We start from the raw sequence: 17,895 nt of genomic DNA, 5'->3' as shown, positions 1-17,895 counted from the left end.
GATCGTGCACTTGATGTCATGTATACATGTTGTATATACAAGGTGATAAATACAGATTGAATGTTCATGTTTCTCTGTCAGATTCCTTGTTTTTAATTAAAAATTGTGCTCTTTGTTCACCTTATCCATCCAGCTGCGATGGTAGATTATCTCAAACTCCAACAACACTCTTGCTAGCTGGTTAAAGTTCCTGATGATACTTTTTGCATCTTGTGTGGAAAGAACTCCTGGATGCTAACCAGAGTCAAAAAAAAAAATAAGCAAACATTGGAAGGCGAACACACTAAGAATTTTACCATTAACCAAATGGAAAAAGTCAGACATTCAATATTACCTGTTGAAAGAGATCCATGGGTCCCTGGATGCGGCTGTAGAGCTGCCGAGCCCACATTATCCGACCAGCCACTGGGGGCAAGTCCCTGCCAATGGGGGGGTCCAGTTTCTGCTTCATGTAGATGCGGGATACCATTTCAATATCCCGGCCATAATTCTGCAAAATTTGCTGATACTTCTCATCAATCCCAAGATCTGGGATGCCCAGTCTGTTTTTAGTGAATCCAAAAAAAAAAATGGCTCATCAGAATTCAAAAATACACCACCAGCATTAAAAATAATTAAATAAGCAAGAAGTGAACAACTATGCCTGATAGCTACAACGGCACCTGCAAATCTTGTGAGCAGTATTCTGTCCTAAGAAGCAGGATTGGCAACATTCGGGAAATGGTGTTAAAGATTTCAGAATGATTATAAGAGGTCAACAATGAAATACCTTTGAAATGTCCTCAGCACATTTAGAGCTCTTTCTGTATTTTGAATTTTTTCAAAGGTGCTATCCATGAAACTCTTCAGTTGACTCTGAACACAAACAACAATAATATTCATGACACTGACAGTGGAGTGAAATTTTAATTGAACCTCCACATAATTAATCCTTAATCACTAGCAAAGGGACTTGGTTGACCCACATTACAAAGCAGATGTCTCGTCAGTTTGCATTAACTTTATTTGTACAGCACGGAGGAAACACACCAGCTAGCTGCAGTGAACTTACATGGAGCTCAGAGGTGCTTTTGCAGAATTCCTCATAGTCAGCATCAAAGTCAGTTCTCCTCTGGTCTAGGAAACTGTAGTGTTTGTTCTTAATGTTCATCACAATAGCCTAACAAAAAATATCCAGACATACAAAAGCATGGATAGGGTATTTTGAAATATAATCTGTTTTTTCTTATGCAGATAAATCCTGTGTTCCCAAATTTAAGCACCAAGTAATGCTTACATTTGAGAACATAATATATAATACAAGTAGAAATGTAACAGTGTAACTGCGTCTTAAAGCTTACTGCAAACTATATTCAGCAAAGCTATCTATCAGTTTCTACTAAAAAAAAAAAAAGAGGTTTGTGATCTTTTATTTCAGCTCTGTTTGGTTACTTAAAGCATGAAAGCAAAACATTTTGTTGTATTTTTATTCATTTGGGAATTTAAAAAAAATCTCGTTTACAAGTGAAACCTGAGGAGATAGATGTGAAATTTTATCACTAAATTTTTCTAAATTTTCTACACTAAAAACAGGCCATGCATTGCTAAAAGTTGAAGACTGCAGTGAAACATTACCTCCCATTTCCCCTGCATTTCTGCAGTCTGCACATGCAAGGAAGCAGAAACAAACAGATAACTCAGATCAATACACTGTCAAGAGAACAAGTGAAGATACCAATTGCAGACAAGGTGATGCATAATAACAAAGTTGAAGTATTATGTACTGTAACCTTAAGCAGCACAATCTGATTTTGTACAAAATAATTGTTTTGTTCAACATGAAACCACATTAAAAAAAAAAAAAAAAGCAGCCAGCCACTGACTTTGTAAATGTGCAGCCTGAAACTCTGTTAAGAAACTGACTTACTGAGCAGCCGTTTGCTTCGTTCATTTATTTCTTACTAATCATCCACACGCGCCCTTTATTAAATCATATGCACAAAGGAAGTTAGTGTAGTTAATAAATGTATCATGATTAATCATCACAGACCTAATTCAATTAAACTTTATAATGTTCTTTTTCTATTGAGCAGAATCTTTTACATACATTCGTAACATAATTTTAAAAATGACAGTATTTTAACTTTATTCATATTTCATCTATGTACTGTAGCAATACATGATGTAGAGTTGTTTTCTTCATTGTTCTGGCATACATAGGAAGCCTTCCATTCACTATACTGCTCAACATCAGAAGCTGGCAAGAGAAACACAGACACGGCTGGCTTGCAGTGACATTTAATCGGTTAATGGAATGCCTCCCTGCACATGTCTCATTAAAAGGATTTGACAACAGTCTGATATCACAGCATACTCACTTGAAACCTGGTGGCCATGGTCTCCAGTCCTTCTATCGTGGAGTCCTTTAGGACAGAGTAGGTGGAAATGGTACTGAACATTTCGAGGATCTTGATAAGTCTTCGCTGGAATGTGTCAAACTTTCCAAAGATGTACATCTCACTGAAGTCAAACTGTCTTTCTGAAGGAGTCCGCTCCAGCTTCTCCTTCGTTCTGTGGAAACATCGCTGGTATTCCTGGAAAACACAGTTTGATACAGGACGAAAAACATGTGGTTTGTTCATCAATCCATCATTCCACAGGGGTAAAGCCTGAAGGTTTAAATAACTAAATATAATAACTTGGAAGTGGCATTATTTTTACCAACTTGCAGCAGGAACATAATGTAAAATCTGCATATTTTGATTGGTAAAAATTTGATAGAGGTACATTTCGCTACAAAACACATTTTGTTTTCCAATACGAATAATCCATTACCTGGTTCAGGCGGATGGCAGCTTTGATTTTATCAGTGACAACTTGCTGAGGTTGGTCCCATATTGAGTTTGCACCACTGTTAGTGATGTAGGCCTTGCAAGTTGTGATCATCTGGTTTGTCACCTGGAGATGTAAATGAGTACAGGGAACGAAGAAATGGAAATTTAAAAAAAAATGCAGAATCCCATTGTTCATCATAACATAACATAATCCTGTTTATCATTGTGGCATGCTGCAATTTAGCAGATTACCTTTACAAAAAGTGATGTAATCTTTTCAGATGTGTTGTAGTAGCGGGAAATACTGTGAATCATCCTGATGGCATTGATCAGACCTGGGATTGCATCCACCATTGACACCTTGTGTGAAATAAAAATTATAACTTGCATGGTTTTTGTAACTTCAATTCCATGCAGCACATTTATAGTGTACTCAACATGAATACAGTATACTTGGTTTATTTTTTGCAATGCAGCAGACCAGTTAATCCCAAAAAAGTGTAATAAAATATTCTGTTCTCACAGGGTCGCTGTTGTAGAGCGGGTCACAAAACTTCTCCAGGCTGTAGAGATACTTGACATTGTCTTTGGCCTCATTAACACCATCTGTGATCCTGGCATCCAGTTCTCGCCATGACTAGACCATTACACACCATTATTGAATTTAAGGGAGCACCAAGCTGATGATTACAGTCTTAAAAAAAATAATCTTGCAATAAATCACTGAAATGAAGGACAGAGCAGCAAAATAAAAAAAATGTTTAAAAAGCGGGGGGGTATAGCCACTTAAACTCAGCAGTGAATGACAGTTGTTTCTGACCTTTATGAGCTTAGATTTGGCCATCAAGAGCACACCCAGAACAGCCTTGACATCAGGGCTCTTCAGCTGGTCAAGAAGGTAGTTGAAGCGAGTCATCCGTTTCTTCCAGTGGTCCAGTTCAGCCCGAGGGCCAAGGTCATCAGCCTCCTTTCTAAGCTGGTCACTCTCAGCTAAAACCTGCAGAACGGAGGCATTTGACGTCAGTGTTGAAGCATCGTGCCTGCAGTTTTATCAAGCACCTGATAAAGGCACATTCAAATAAAATTACAGAAAACTTGGATGTGAGAATAAAGTTTCTTTCAAATTCTGTCTATAAGCTACTCAACCCACGTTTGAGGAGAAACACAACATGTTTGAGAATCCCTTCTCACCTGTTCTATCTGTTTGATCCAGACTTTCATGCAGGCCTCTATCTTCTCTATGGTCTCTGTGCTGCTGGCAGCTGACACATAGTCAGATGGGCCCCTCAGTAGCCGCAAGTCAAAGGTGTCACACTCTTTCAATGTAACCTGGAAGTAAAGCATGACAGGATCTGTTTTTGCTGTGATGTCTATAATTTGTTTGTCTGCGAATGCGACTGGGTTATGCATAACCTAAACCCTCTAACTGTATCAAAAAAGCTGTCTATAATTAGTTGTTGCATGTTGCATGTAGTTGCATGTGTCTTACTGCTTTATTGGCAATGCACTTCCTGTAATGCAAATGTTCAAACTCTAACTTATACATTTTATGTGCTTTTGCTAAGCAAATTATACTGGAGGTTCCAAAGCACTGGTGTGGATTTGATATCTGCACAAATTTAGCTAAAGCAAAAATCAATTTTGCTTTTGTGTACATAGTGCTTTGATTAGTGACAGTGTTTGTCTCCTACCTTTTCCTGAAGGCTCTCCTGTGCTCCAGCCAACACAGACACAAAGCTTTCCATTGACGATATGAAGTCCTGTTTGACAGCCTGGGTCTGGGGACTTGCCACCTCCCCCCAACCGTGGTTCATCTTCTTCAGTGTGGGAATGAAGATCTCAGAGAACAACTGCTCCACACTTTTTAAAAGACCTCCTTCTGTTGTGTCCAACATATTGAAATTTACGTCCTAGACAATAACAGAAAAATATATAGTAAACATCTTAACCTTCATATTATACATGCCACAGCAGATACAGTACCTTCCCAGCTTACGGTGCTGGCACAGAGAGCCAACATGTTGTTGAGCTTTTGAGAAAAAATTAAAAATTTAAATCCAAGATGGTGCATTACTTCTGATTTGTGAAGCGTGTGCAGATCTGCTCAGTCGCCAAAAAAAAATTCTTGTGGGCAAAACTCCAGTGACAGGATTTGTATTGTTGTAATGGACAAATTATGTCCTATAGTTCAATTTTCCTAGTCACCCTCTTATTCTAACCTAAACACATTAGTTAGTCAAAATCCAGAAAGTCAAGTTATGCCATTCATCACCAAAAAGCTGCCCAGGGCAGCTTTTTGAACTTTTACATAATCTATCCATGTGCGTGTGTCAGCGTAAAAACACCACTTGTTGGATTTGTTTCAATGTTCGGCTGCTCTAAAGAAAACATTTGCCTTTTTGGAAGCACGGCCTAATATGTCTTGAGTAAGCAGCAGGGCTCTCTCCTTGGCTTAGTGTAGGGAAGTGAGACGCTATAATGCATCAACTATGTGTGTGTCCTCCAGGTGGACTCTAAGCGGACTTCAAAAAAGTATCATAAGAACAACACTGATCCTTGGTGTCCATAGCTGTCTGTGTGCACAATCCTGACCTCATACAACCACTGACTTTGATATTAAGAAATCCTCACACAGATTTCTACTTAAGCAGAAGTGAATGGATGGATGGATGGATGGATGGTATAGCCTTCGTTGACAGTACAGCGCACCCACTAACCCTGTGGTTGCTAGTTAATTAACTCAAGTTTAATTAACTACATGTAGCAACACATATTTGTGAATCTTTGAAGAACAGGTTTCCCCAGCCATGAGCCGGATGCCTGACTGATAAAAATGTTCTCTCTAACTTAATCCACCCATGTGTCGAATAACACCTGAATACCTGATGTGTACTTAAATTTTTTTAGGCAACTAATTAGGAAATTTAATGAAATAGAAAAATACTCTCTCATGCAACAATGGGCAGGTACACAAGTGCTCTCTTTGTTTTTCATTCTCATTACATGAATATACACACACACACACACACACACACACACACACACACAGAATCCTGTCCTCCTCCCTCTCTAACTGAGAGTTTTTTGTAGCAAACAGGACCTGTTATCGGTGGTGGTGATTAACTCTGAGGCACGTAGCAGGTGTTCAGTAAGAATCGATAGCCAGAAGCAGCTGTGGTATCACAGTGCTTTTACTGAGCTCCCCCAGTGCCTCACTAGCTCCGGATGTAAGAAGCTTTTTTAGCTAATTAGACTTCATGCGTCGTAAGAAAAAGTAAAAAGAAAAAAATATCGAAAGATTTCTCTTGTGACATTCAGTGGCTATCATTAATTAACTTTCAAAAAGTGATAAAAGCTGGCTGCCCATAGTGTCCATAACAAGGCACAGACACAGTTAAATTTGTGTTTGTCCATCAGTGACTTGCACAGTTTTGATTTACTTAAATTCCTTGATAAATCTCTACTTAATCTGAAAGAAATTAATAACTTGCATTTCCCAAAACAGCACAAACTGACTCACTCTGTGTATGTTCTCAGAGGTGACTGCCTTTGAAGTATTGGCTCTGGTAAAGAAGAGACACACTCCGGTCAGTGCCACATCCCTCCCATCTGTTACAAACACTTTGGACTTCTTGCTGTGACCAGGCTGCTGAGCAACAGGCTGGGCGGGCACAGAGGCTGCTGCTGCTCGCATAACGGATTGGAAACAACAAAAGGTGTCATGGTAACCAACTTTGACTTCCTATTCTGATTTGAATACTGTGGCATTTGAGAATGAATTACTTTTATGATCTCTATAAGTGACAAAGACAATCTCATATAAGACAGAAAATATTGTATTGCAATTTGTTACATGTATAAGTTACACGTTTTTAAGAAATAGTCTAGATTTTCATGGTACCTCCTTCAACTGGTTCAGTGTCCTGATAGAAGAGCATTAGGTGAGGAAGACCATCAGCCACGAAAAACTGCTCCATGCGGTCAATCTGAGAAAGATAAAAGCAAAACCTCAGCACTGTTTAGCCTTATTGTCCATTCACAAACCACCACATTTGTTTGTTTGATTTGTCTTTTAAAGCTAAAGAAGTTGTCCATAAAAACAGTAAAATCTGTTTGATAATTTGTGTGCAAATCACCTGATTCCCTTCCAGTATGGCATCTTCCACATCTGCCTTCTCCAGCCCGAGGCATGAAGCCACAATACTGAGGATGTAGTCATGTCTTCCATCCAGCTGAGCCCGCTTAGCTTCACGCTCCTCTTTCAACTTTTGCTACAGAAAATGTGCAGAAAATGTTTTTAATGAATAAATGGCAAATGCCAAGTTCAATTCCACAAAACTGTAACCTGCATACTTTTTAAAAGTATTCTGAACTGACCGACGTTCAGTTGTCACATGACCATCTTTCAGCTGACTGAGTCTCTGCTGTGACCACACACTTTGGCTGAGGCATCATTTAAGCACAGTCTACTCAAAGAACCACAATTTTTTTTTTTTTTTTAAAGTTGGATACATGTAAATTAAACAATAAAAAAGATCCTCCTTATTTTTGTATTCTGTGGTATCCTAATGAAATGCTAACTACTCAAGAATTTCATATATATATATATATATATATATATATATATATATATATATATATATATATATATATATCACTGCCAACCTTTTTCTTGAGAGTCCTTCTGTGTATCCTTTGACTCAGTCTTAATATCCACACAAAAAAACTTCTGTTAGAATGCCTGTGGCAACATAGCTGCTTGCATGCGATGGCTTGTGTTTAGGATGGGGGAGCAAAATCAGCTACAATGGGTTGTCAGGTTCTGCTGCTTAGTAACACAGGAACAAGGTCAGCCAACAGATTACATGAAGCATGGTGCTGTATGGTGTCATGGCTGCAGGGTGCATTTAAAATCTCTAATTTGCCTTTTATCTGTGTGTAAATAAAGAAAAAAAACATTAAACTGGAGATGATAGGAATATTTTTATTTACATTAAAAATACTTTTTACAGACAAGCCCACTTCTACAACAAATCAGAAAGCATATTACATGAATAGCTATGCCAAAATTACACTTGAGAGGTTAAACGTTAACACTGAGAATGAATTCTCTTTATCTCTCCTCTTTTCCTTGTATACACATTCATGTGGTTGCTTGTACCTTGTAGAACAGTGAGTTAACAACTGTATACAGATTTATGCTCAAATAGTTTTGCCTGAAGCTGATTGAATAAATCTGTAGTACACAATGGAGTACAGGAAAGACTGTATATTCAATCAACCTGGGCGTGCCTTTAGAGGTTGAGAACTGAGACTCAAATTAGAAATGAAAAAATTGGACAGCTATTAAGCAATAGAAAAAGAAAAAAGCATGAAAAACAGATATGAGAAATTTAGCTGTGAAAGCTAGAGCTGAAAATGGGATTAAAGTGACTGAATACCAAAAAGGTGAAACGAGAAAATTTGAATTATGTGACAAGTAGATGTGTATAGTCAAAAAAAAGAGAAGGAAGAGAATGAGGATGAGAGCTGGGGGGAAAATGGGATGAGGTACAAGAAAAAATAAAAAGATTGATGGAGAAATTGAGTGTGTAAGAGAGGACATAAATACATGGACATAAATAAACAAAGAGCAACTCTATGTAGACTACAAATCAGAGTAGTTCTAGGTCAAGCTGTCTTGTCAGTTAGAGCTTGAGGGAGTTGGACATGTGAAGACAAGGTGAGGAGGAGCATGTTTAATTTCCCACATTTGGAACATGCACAAAGCTGCAGGCCAAATTAAAATGTCCTGCTAGTTTCTGCAGTGGAAAGCACCCTGATCTCACAAGCTTTGGGTGTCAGCATAGTTGGGAGAGCAGCAACACTTTAGCACATTAGTGGCTTTAAAACAAGACCAAGCAATACCCACAATGACATCCACATTTCTGTAGTGGAAAAAAGGGAAAAAAAAATTTCTAAAGAACTAACTAAAACTAACTAAAATGTAGATATATTAAAGGTTGTAATTTTTGACTGAAACTTTCACTGGAACAGTGCTTGAAAGGTCACTTCAAAAGATAACAGGGTTGTCAGGAAGCCGCAAAAAAGTCCACACAGTTCAGACAGTTAACTCATTAACACTTTAAATAAAGCAAAAACTGGGTTTGTACAGGTGTAACGAGCTTGAAAGTCAATATTTGGTGTGAGTGACCACCTTTATTCTTTGACACAGCCTGAACTCTCTGAGGCAGCTTTCTTGTCATTTCTTTAAGCAGTCTTCAGGAACAGTTCTCCAGGATTCTTGAAGGACATTCAAAGCTCTTCTTTGGATGTTGGCTGCCTTTTGTTCTGTTCCCTTTGAAAATGATCCCACACTGCTTCAATAATGTTGAGGTCCGGGCTCTGGGAAGGCCAATCCATGACATGATAGTGTTATGTTGTGTGTTTTTCTGTCCAGGCATGCTTTTACTGCACTGGCAGTGTGTCTGGGATCATTGTAATGCTGAAAAATGAAGCTGTCCTAATCAAGACACTTTTCAGATGATATGATGGATAAAAATCAATACTGTACATTTTTGTTTCCATAATTTCATAAATTTTTACAAGCTCTCCAACACCACTGGCTGAAATGGAGTCTCAAACCATGACAGAACCTCCACCATGACTCACAGATGGCTGCGGGCACTCACTGCGGTACCTCTCTCCCAACATTGTTCGCCTAAAATATTGATGACAATTTGAACCAAAAATTTTAAAGTTGGATTCATCACTCCATCAGACCTGTTGCCACTGATCTTTATTCCAGTTCTTGTGTCCTCTGACATACCTCAGACTTTTCTCTCTGTTTACCTTCCTTAAGAATGGCTTCTTGACAGCCACCCTTCCACTGAGACCGTTTCTGACGAGGCTTCAGTGAACAGTAGATGGATCAACTGAAAAGCCAGATCCATCTCTCAGGTCCTGTGTCAGGTCTTTGCTGGATTTTTTTTTTCCCATTTCTTCAGGACATGACTTTCAGATGCTGTTCATCCCCTACAGATAGCTTTTTTTTTTTTAGGTCTACCACTTTGTCTTTTGTCCTCCACTTGCCAAGTTTCCTCAATTTTGTTGAGGGCACACTGCATACCATGCTGAGATATGCTAAGTTTATCTCTTTATTATACTAAATTGGGGTGGCTATGGCTCAGGAGGCAGAACAGGTTATCTACTAATTGGAAGGTTGATGGTTCGATCCCTGGCTCCTCCACTCTGCATGCCAAAGTATCCTTGTGCAAGATACTGAACCCCAAGTTGCTTCCAATGTGTTCATCAGAGTGTGATTGTGTGTGAATGCTAGATAGAAAGTGTGCTGACATGTGTGTATGAATGAGACATGCTGTATAAAGCGCTCATGTAGAGTAGAAAAGCACTATATAAGTCCATTTATAAAACTTTATGATACTAAATACCATTTTATGCCTGTCAAACTATGTTATCTTTGGCATTTTTCATAGCTTCAACAAAAGAAATGGGAACAAATTATGTGCTTCTGCAACAGACTGCTAGTAACAAAGTGCCTAAAGATACAATTTGAAATTGGTTCTTTGTCTGTCATGTAAGACCTTCAGAAAGCCTGGAGAACTATTGCTCAAGACCACTTTACAAATTAATTCAATTCAGTTCAATTTTATTTATATAGCACCAAATCTTGCAGTCCACTAGCAGTTGTCTCAAGGTGCTTTATATTGTAAGGTAAATCCTAAAGAAAACCCCAACAAACAAAACAGCCCCCTATGAGCAAGCACTTGGCGACAGTGGGAAGGATAAATTCCCTTTTAACAGGAACAAACAGGCAGAACCAGGTGAAGCCATGTGCTGTGTCCAGCTGGGGTGAGGGGAGGGAGACAGCACACTGTGGAAGAAAGCCAGAGATGAAAAATAACTAATGATTTAAGGCAGAGTGGTTTATAACCCCCCCCCCCCCACACACACACACACACACACACACACACACACACACACACTACCACCAGCAGCTTAGTCCTATTACACCTTAACTAAGGGATGGTTCAGGGTCACCTGATCCAGCCTTAACTATAAGCTTTATCACAAAAGTAAGTTTTAAGCCTAATCTTAAAAAATAGAGGGTGTCTGTCTCCCGATTCCAAACTGGGAGCTGGTTCCACAGAAGAGGGACCTGAAAGCTGAAGGCTCTGCCTCCCATTCTACTTTTAAATAACCTAGGAACCACGAGTAAGCCAGCAGTGTGAGTGCCAGCGAACTACAAGAACGTCCTTGGAAGCAAAATATAAAGAACGTCGGGGTGGTTCAAGACTTTTGCATACTTAGTATTAATGTACTGCATGGCTATCAGGGCTGCTATACTACTATAAAGAATATCTCGTACCCATTCACGTGACGCATAGGAAGAAAGAGCTCACACATGTATGACCTACGCTGCAGTTATCATTTCTAGACTGCCAGCCTCTTTTCAGGATTAGCTATATTGATCAATGCTAATCAACTGCATTCAGCTTCCACTCAAAAGTATTAATTATATCCTCAACATGATCTTATCTTCCATTACAAACTAGATATAACATGCACTTACTGACCAAGTCTCTGGATACACACACACACACACACGGAGACAGACACTCTCTCTCTAACATCATGGGTCGACTGTTACAAAAAAAAGATACCAAGCCAACCGTTGCTGGGCAACCAGCCATTTCACACCTTCTTTCTGCCCTTATTTCAAATTGGATGAACAGCCAACTCTTAGTCTTCAGGGCAGACACAAACAATACAGACACACTGCAGTGTGGCATAGATTATTCAAACGAGCAGACTAAGTCACCAGTGAATGCGATACGCAAACACAAAAAATACACTAGCCAACAAAAGCAGGCTCCAACAATGGCAAAAAAGACACAAATCCACGTTTAGTTATTCCCATAACACAGACGCAGAAGCCGGCGCTGACAGACCCAAACAATAAGAGATACAATGCTAATAGCTTTCAGAAGCAAACAAAGCCCTGTCCTGAGATAAGCTATGGCAAGACTGAGAATCCCTATAATAAACAAACTGTGGATTTTGGAATTAAAGAGAAAACTATTGTAACCACAAATGTGCACGAGAACAGTTTGGCATCTGATAGATTTCATCAGTTTTAATCCAGATCATCCCGGAAATAGAAAATAACAAACACTGTCAAAGTCAACTCAGTCCCTGTAGATAAAGCTTTGCCATTAGTTTTGTTCATTTCATTGCAGAGTCTAAATGAAAGAGTCAGTGGCTCATGAAAATTATGTGGAAGGATAGACTAAAGAGAGTGAGAGAAACCTCAAATGACCCCACAATTAAAAACAACTCCCGTGCTGCAAGAATTCACTTACCTGAATGACTTTGGAAACAATTTGTCTCCAGAGCTGTTTTCTATACACCTGCGACATGACAGCGCCTTGCCTCTTCAACTCAACCCATGTATACCTTCTCTAAAACCTGCTATCAATTTCTCATCAGCATGTACACAGGGGAGCCATATACTCTTGCCCTCAAAGGATTAGCACTATCAAGTTGTCAGTGGCGGGCTCTCAGCCAGCTGAGTTTGGGCTATACTTCCTTTATGTATAATGCCCATTCCCATCAGGACAGACATGACATCCCTTAAGAACAGTATAATGTCTGCTTTATTCTGCCGTTCTAGTTCAAGCAATATGTCAAAATGTTAAGAAGAACTAAACTTAAAAGCGCTGGCAATTTGCGGGCTTTATGAGACAGGGCTTCACACCCTTGCTTTTAAGTTGAAAGCCTCATAGATGGATACACATACAGTACAGTATTGAATCCTTTACAAAAAGTAAAAACTCACAGTTCTGTATGCACACATGTAGTGTACACTAATGAACATAGTGTGCAAGGGTCACACACTCAGGTATTGCTGTCTCACATGATTGACGGCACACCAGTAAAACACAGTCAGCATTCACTATAATGTAGCTGTGCAGGTGGCAACAGTACAAATAAATACTTAAGAGTGGATTCTGTGTTGAGCCCATGGACGCCCATGTCGGCTCTCACCAAATCACATAAATGAAGTGGTAATAAAATATTCTGGGCTCTAGATACGTTTGACACAGCAAACTTTCCTGCTATTGATTGAAAAGCTTGGATGTCATTTTTTTGTGTATTGTGTAGCAATTTCAAAAACAGATCCTCTACTTTTCTCGTTTGTATTATTCGGCATTTGATGCTGTATAATCAGATGCCCAACACCCCCACAACAATAAATAGATAAATGAATACATACATATATACATACAGAAATGAATGGATAAAATGTGTGATGTGACATCACCATCTTGGCACTCCACTTAGTGCACAAATTCTTTTGTCTGTATTTGCAGTATCACATTTTTGCATGTTAAAGTATTCTTTGGATGTTAGCAAAGGTGGTAAAGTTGGGATTTCTCACTGTAATGTGACAAATGTACCAGACTCATTGTAGGCTTTTGGCATATAAAATCATTCCATATGAGGCCTTCACTATCAGTAACGCACTAAAATGTGTTCACACAGGCTTTAATTTATGAGAGCCTGTGTGAACACATTTTAGTGTTCACACAGGCTGGTTTTGTGTTGCTTTAGATTTCCACCAGGCACGCGTTGCAAACACATCAGCTGTTTACTAAATCCTGACACATTAATGATGAATTACATTTGGCCAACGTTGATAGTCAAGAAGCTCGAGTCGTCTGTAACTTCAGAACTCTTGGGTCACCTTACCTTGTTTTGATAGTCTGGCTTTAAATGCAACATAGTCGCTGTCGGCCTTTCACGCTGACGCTTCTTTTCAAGTCCTTCCACCCTCTTAATTGTCTGCGCTTTTCATGACATCAGAGAGTTAAAGCTTCCAACAAAGAAGACAAGACAGCGAGCAAGTGGCTGCGCTACAGTATGAGAGCAATCAGCCTTCCTGTTTATCATGTGAGAAAGGTTGCTGCCCTGAAATTATCAGACTGTTTCTCCTAAAAGGGTACTGCTAACTAGATAATGTGGTGTTGGATGACCTCCTGTCAGCAGGGTAATTATCAAGGTCCAACTCTCACCTTACAAGTCTGTTACAACAATAGGATGAAGGATGGAGGATGGTGGGTGGGGGGGTGGAATGAAAGGGTTGCTGAATATAGCATTAGAAGGGAACAGTATCAGATACAAGCCCTGAAAAAAATAATACAGAAACAAATGTGGCTAAAAAAAAATATATGCTGCATCACTGTAGTACAAACTGTGTTACTCTCCTCTTAAAGTAAAAAATGTGTCACACGCCAGGCGCGTCTCTTCATATGGCTTTGTGTTCGTGTCACCATAGCAATTGAACAGGCAGTGGCACGTTGCTTTCAAAGCAAGCAAATGATTACAAGTGCACTGGCTGCACCTAAAATTTTTATAAACATGCAAATACGGTGTAAGCAGGAGGAAAGCTTGATGCTTATAACAAAAACAGCTGATGCGAGAGTGCCACGTGGATCAGCATTTAAACACTATAGACTTTAACGCAATAGCCATGTGCGCTGTGTGGAATGATCAGTGCAACATGATTATTTGATTGATTTGTTAAGTTGCAAAACTGATTGATTGATTGATATTATTGGCTTATACTGTGCAGTCACAAATATGTCAGTATCTGCATTTATTCTGCCCAACAAAACATTCTGCTTTTTCAATCAGGTGTTATGTCAGCAGATAGTTCATCAGGATGGTTTACACGCCCTTGAACTCCACTGTTTAAGATGCTTTCAACACTGACTGCCTGTAGCAGAGCTGATCAGACACTGATGAGGTGAGGAGGTGTCCCCGTGGTAGAGAGAGAGAGAAAGCTTCATTGAAATATTGTCTTGTTCTTGCTTCTGAAATGTGAGGCTGTGCTGCTTCTTTTCCATGTCACTGCAAACTTAAATATTTTCTGTGACATGTTACAAGCTCAGTGAATGATCAGAAAAAAGAAAATTGATAGATTGGAAGATAATGCAATTAAGTATGCATTACATATCTGAGGGTGACCATATTTATTTACCAGGACAGCATGCATTTAATACTCTGTCTCATTGTTTTTTTTTTTTTTTACAGCGACATCCAGCAGATGAGAAGCACAGCCCGCTCCACAAGGATTTGACTGTGAGTCAGATAGTGAAGAAATGGTTGCAAAGCTTTGCATTAGAGAGTGGTTCGGTCATCAATTTTTCACTATTCCGTGGCTGATATTCTGTGTGGAACTGCCTGGTTGTGAGCAGCCATGAAACATGAGAGTGACTGTAAATTATAAATGAGGGGGTGGTGAGATCTGAAGACACAGACAGACAAGGGTTCACTGTTTTGCACAGTGAACGCTCACACTAACAGAGACACAGACAGTTTAAACAAATATGTGTAAGAAAGATGCGTCTCAAAATGCTATGCCTGACACAGTTCAGCTGACTCTGTCCTCTTTTCATGAACAATGCTGTCTACTTGCATTTGATGCAAGCTGGGTGCCAAACATCAAATGCGATGAACTGCCATTGCTTTATCTGGCCTGTGTTTTCACACATGCAAGAATAGCTTAGCTAATGTTTTCATTATGGTCAGTATTGCACAAAAATAAGCAGGAAACTGGAGAATTTTGTATGAAGTCAATGGGGTGACACACAGACTCGGAGTGCAGGGGGCTTTAGTTATTGTTGCTAATGTCCATTGCTTACTAATTGAACATGTACTGTATACTGTAGTAGGGTATAAAAAGCCACATTTAGTACTGCACTGCTCCTGGGTAGCAAGGAAGCATTGCAGTTTAATATTTCAAAACGTGTGAAAGGCTTTCAGATGACCAATTAACAGGGAAAAGGGTTATATAGATTAAAGATTAAAAGTTTACATAACTAACTAACTACTATGATAAATATAGCTTCCACTTAATCCCAGCACCAGATTTCTAAAATGAGTGTGTCACGGACCCAAAAAGACCAGTCACTTTGATAACGACAGAGTTCCACATGAATGATAGAAGCCAGATGCTCATTGCTCATTTCAAGTTTACTGTTCAGCTGTGCAACATCATCCAGCCTCCTGTGGCTGAGCCAACGATACAGCAACTACACTGTGAACGCCCCACCATCTAGTGGACTGAGGCTGGAAATGCAACCACCACAGATAACAGCAGGTTGTGCTACAGCTGTATTTGACTACTGCGGTTAGGCCAGATAATCTAATAGTGTAGCGAGTCTCAGAGCAATTTTCAGAAGGGCTTAGAGAGCTCCTGAGGTGAAAATGAAGTGCAGATTAATCCCATCATTGTCTTTTTTTTTTTTTCGCTCACAAGAGAACAAGATTTCTGGTGTATGGTTTCACTCTTGCAGCTCATCAGCTTACTGGGTTAGCTACATCTTCCTGTGCTGGATTACTGCAGTGTTATATCAAAGGCCAGTTTTCAATTAATTACAGGAATAATTGAAAAAATTGAAAATATGGTGATGCAATCACCATGCAATCTATGCATTCATAGATTTCCCTTTAGGGCAAAGTTGCCAGTGTACCAATATTAAATGTAAAAATTTGGTTGATTCTATAGAACATTTTGCATTACAACTGCACAAAATGTAAAATAAATAAATAAAATAATTATTTTCATATGCATTATCAGTGACAAAACGAATTTAAGTTTAGCTCACTGAAAGGCAGAAAGGAAAATCTCTGTCCTGACTGCAGCTGAATGAATGCAAAAGAACATTTTTGCCTTAACTGGTTAACAAAACACTCCAGAGGTATGCTGAAGACATAATTTGCAAAAATCTAAACAATCACTAACAAGTGAAAGGAGATTTCTCAGTATTTTTTAAAAAGCAAAATTAGTTTTTGTTTCTCCAATAATTATGTACTTATAAAGATATAATAATGTTATTCATATTACATTGCAATTACTTTTGCAATATCCAAACCAAAAATAAACCCACACATAAAGTGACTTTAAGGCCCCGTTTACACGACAAAACGGTGTCGTTTTGATGTGTTTTGGCCTCCAGTTTACTCGTGTATCCTAACCCTGAGGAGTGTTGTTCATCATATTAGCGCATGCCCCTTAAACAACCATAATGCGCACGTGCGAATACCCCTTTTCCAAACGGTTCGAACGTTTGGAAAAGGGGTTTCCAAACGGTTGCAACGGTTGCACTTTGCACGAGGACGGACAGAGGCCGGTGCGTTTCTGAAACGCTCCACTCTGGACCCCGTTTCGAAAACGCATCGTTTTCACTCCGTTCTCGTGTAAACGGGAGGCCGAAACGCATCGAAACGACGCCGTTTTCATTTTGAAACGGTGTCGTGTAAACGGGGCCAAAGAAACACTTAACGTTAACCTCCTGAGACCCTGCGTCCACATATGGGGACATTACATTTTGGCTTTGCTGCACCTTATACTTCATTCTGCTCAATAATGTTTTATACTTTGTTAAGTCTTGTTGTTTTTGTTACGTTGTGCTTTAAAATAATCCCATTGTCCACATCTGATAACATTTTTTTTTCCACATTAGTATGTAACAACCATGCAACAAAATACAACTTCCTTTTCAAAGAGGAAGCTTAGTTTTCAGGTCCATCTAATCCCACATATCTAGGAGAAATTAAGGTTAAGGGCACTGAGGAGATTTCCCTCACAGGCCTCTAAAGAATAGGAAAAATATAAAAGACCACGTTATCATGATTCTCCCACATATATAAGTATTTTGGATCAAACCTGCATCTGGGTGGGTCTGTTCGGGGAGCTGAAGGACATGGCTCCAACCTTCCTTCACAGATAGGCCTCCTCAGGAACTAAACTTTAAATTAACTCCGTTAATAGTTAATAGTAGTTAATAGTAGTCTTTCACTCCGATATTTCTGGGTACAGTTTCCCGTGATTTAGCTGAGTCTCACTTTCCAAGGCCCTTCGTGTTGTTAGTGGTTTCCAAGGTAACGAGGCATTTGTAAAAGGGGGCCAACGGGCAGAGGGCCGGTCTTTGAGCAAATATGGGACATTTGTTGACTGTTTTGTTGCAAGCGTTTCAGAATACAACGAGCCTTGGCTCAAGAGAGCCATGGGATC

General features: G+C 39.3%; 1 protein-coding gene across 2 annotated transcripts in view; it reads right to left on the bottom strand.

Annotated features, from left to right (window-relative positions):
- The window catches only part of dnah5 (dynein, axonemal, heavy chain 5), a 92,426-nt gene extending 74,779 nt beyond the window's left edge, over positions 1–17,647 (bottom strand). The window contains exons 1-16 of one of the 2 annotated variants that reach the window (XM_030749857.1): positions 17,548–17,647; positions 6,950–7,084; positions 6,715–6,799; positions 6,334–6,497; positions 4,505–4,723; positions 4,005–4,142; positions 3,634–3,810; positions 3,337–3,450; positions 3,066–3,173; positions 2,815–2,937; positions 2,358–2,573; positions 1,615–1,641; positions 1,052–1,159; positions 770–855; positions 335–542; positions 121–234 (exon numbers count right to left, since the gene is read on the bottom strand). In XM_030749857.1, the coding sequence (XP_030605717.1) occupies positions 121–234; positions 335–542; positions 770–855; positions 1,052–1,159; positions 1,615–1,641; positions 2,358–2,573; positions 2,815–2,937; positions 3,066–3,173; positions 3,337–3,450; positions 3,634–3,810; positions 4,005–4,142; positions 4,505–4,723; positions 6,334–6,497; positions 6,715–6,799; positions 6,950–7,084; positions 17,548–17,586 (2,061 nt within the window). In that variant the 5' untranslated portion in view covers positions 17,587–17,647. Of the gene's footprint in view, positions 1–120; positions 235–334; positions 543–769; positions 856–1,051; positions 1,160–1,614; positions 1,642–2,357; positions 2,574–2,814; positions 2,938–3,065; positions 3,174–3,336; positions 3,451–3,633; positions 3,811–4,004; positions 4,143–4,504; positions 4,724–6,333; positions 6,498–6,714; positions 6,800–6,949; positions 7,085–17,547 lie in introns of those variants that run through there. The other variant, XM_030749858.1, reaches the window with a different exon arrangement.
- Between the last annotated feature and the right edge of the window lie 248 nt (positions 17,648–17,895).

This window comes from Archocentrus centrarchus, chromosome 16 (assembly GCF_007364275.1).
Source record: "Archocentrus centrarchus isolate MPI-CPG fArcCen1 chromosome 16, fArcCen1, whole genome shotgun sequence".
NCBI classification, from domain to species: Eukaryota; Metazoa; Chordata; class Actinopteri; order Cichliformes; family Cichlidae; genus Archocentrus; species Archocentrus centrarchus.
This window is presented reverse-complemented; position numbering and strand designations above follow the sequence as displayed.